Raw genomic sequence first — 2,010 nt, forward strand, 5'->3', positions numbered from 1 at the left:
GGCTTCGGCTCCCTCGCGGCCTCCACCCCCTACCTGGGCGGCATCCTGCTCGTCATCGTGCTCGGCTGGTGGGCCTCATTACGCGAATCCTTGTGGGGTATTTGCGGGCGCCAGTCCCAGCAACCCGCATCCACCCTCGCCCTGCCATACGGCCATTGCTGCGCCAGCGGTAGGCCGACCCGCGCCACGCTCACCGCCGCCCCTATTTTCCCCTGGTTTGGCCCCGGCCGCCCCCGACAGGATCGCCGCGGCGCGCTCCCTGGACAAGCAGTTCACGGCGCTGCAGGCCGAGGGCAAGGTTGTCGAGTAAGCTGCCGCCCTCTGGGTGGACGCGCGGCTCGCCGGGGCTGCAACCGCGGTCTCTGGACGCGGCGGCGGGGGCGGCGCCTCGTGGGCTCCTCGCGGCGCGCGAGCACTTGCTCGGGCGAAGGACGTGGGTGCAGGGGGCCGGGCGGTTGTTGCGCGCCGGCCTCCGAGGTGAGTTGACAGAAGGCTGGTGTCGGTTTTGCCCGCGGTGGGCCCGCGGGGCAGGGCGCAGGCGCACTCCCCCGCGCACCGCCGCGCGGCAATCGCGGCGCCGCGCCTGGGGACGTGTGCTCTCTCTTTAATTCCCGCACAACGTTTGAGAAGAGAACCTACCACTCATGTCTGACGGGTGGGGTTGCCACGGCGTTGGCGCCGCTTTTTGATACGTCCCGCCGCCGTCTTGTGCTGTGGGCGCGCATTGGTGCCGCAGCGCGCGGCGCGGGGTCTTGACCCAGGCAAGAATGCCGCGACTTTCCTCACTGTCTCCCGTTGATCGGGTAATATTCACCACGCCAACGGGGTTGAGATATGGGTCGTGGCACCAGCAGCAGCTCCTGTGCCAGCTCGAAGGCGGCAGCAGCTAGTGCAGCAGTGCAGAGCAATGTCCGCAGCAGCCCAGCAGACAGTCATCACTCTGCCAACACACCGGCTTCTCGGTGGAATGCCACCATCGTACTGAAGCTCGTACGCAATACATGTCCATGAATTTGAGGTGGCATTTTCGTTTCTGCAACTTCCAGTAGACGCATCAGCTGTGGGCGTCATGCCGCCGAAGAAGGCGCCGGCCAAGGCGCCTAATCCCGGCACCGAGCAGGACGCGGAGCGAGAGCTAATGGAGACGGAGATGCTGATAAACTTTCTCCGTTCGAAGCTCGGCAGGTGAGAACGAGCTTCGTGTCGCGTACAAGGTTGAAACCGCGCGTGAGTGCGTGCAAGCTCTTCGACAAAGAAATACACCAAGGAAATCGTGAAATCTTGTATTATAACAGCGGCTGGGCGGGCGTCCAGCATGGCCGTGACAGCACGCGCACCTGCCATGCAGCATGTGCCCACGCGCAAGCGAGCCCGGGCGCACAGGCTCCCCCATCACCTGCCGCGCCCTGCCACCGCGCTTCCAGATACCAGCAGCAGGGCGACCGCCTCCAGGTGGAAAACTTCAAGCTGTCAGATGAGCTGGAGGCCTCGAAGCTGAACCTGAGGGACATCAATGAGTTTCTCACCAACGAGCTCAAGGCGCGCACCGCCGCGAACGCCGCGCTCGACGAGCGCGTCGCGCAGATGGCGGCGCAGCTGGAGGCGGCGCGCAAGGATTGCGAGGTGCGGCAGGGGCGTGGGGGCCTCTGGCTGGGCGGGACACTCGTGCAGCATGCGCGGCGCCAGGTCATAAAGGGGTGGGCCGCGGTTGCCCGGGGAAGAGTGTGCGCCTGCGCGTCAGTGTGTGTGCGTGTGTGTGTGTGTATGTGTGTGTGTGTGTGTGTCTGTGTGCGTGCGTGTGCGTGTGCGCGTGCGTGCGTGTGCACGAGCGTGCGTGTGCGTGTGGGCCTTGTAGTTTATGTTTGTGTGTGTATGCATACATGAGTGTGTGTGTGTGTGTGTGTGTGTGTACACGTATGTTTGTGCAGGTGCGCGGGTGCGTGTGTGGTGCGCACGTTGGTGGTGCATGTATGCACCGTATGCGGCCCTCGCAAGAACACAACGCAGGCC

The 2,010-nt window shown here is 64.7% G+C and overlaps 1 protein-coding gene across 1 annotated transcript; it reads left to right on the forward strand.

The window, feature by feature from the left end:
- Nucleotides 1-1,424: 1,424 nt before the first annotated feature.
- Nucleotides 1,425-1,623, forward strand: MNEG_16594 (hypothetical protein; the record flags this gene model as incomplete). The annotated part of the gene is made up of 1 exon (XM_014034936.1): nucleotides 1,425-1,623. A coding segment is annotated over one exon (199 nt), but the record flags the coding sequence as incomplete, so codon positions are not given.
- Nucleotides 1,624-2,010: the final 387 nt, after the last annotated feature.

This window comes from Monoraphidium neglectum (genome assembly GCF_000611645.1).
Source record: "Monoraphidium neglectum strain SAG 48.87 unplaced genomic scaffold scaffold06559, whole genome shotgun sequence".
Taxonomy (NCBI): domain Eukaryota; kingdom Viridiplantae; phylum Chlorophyta; class Chlorophyceae; order Sphaeropleales; family Selenastraceae; genus Monoraphidium; species Monoraphidium neglectum.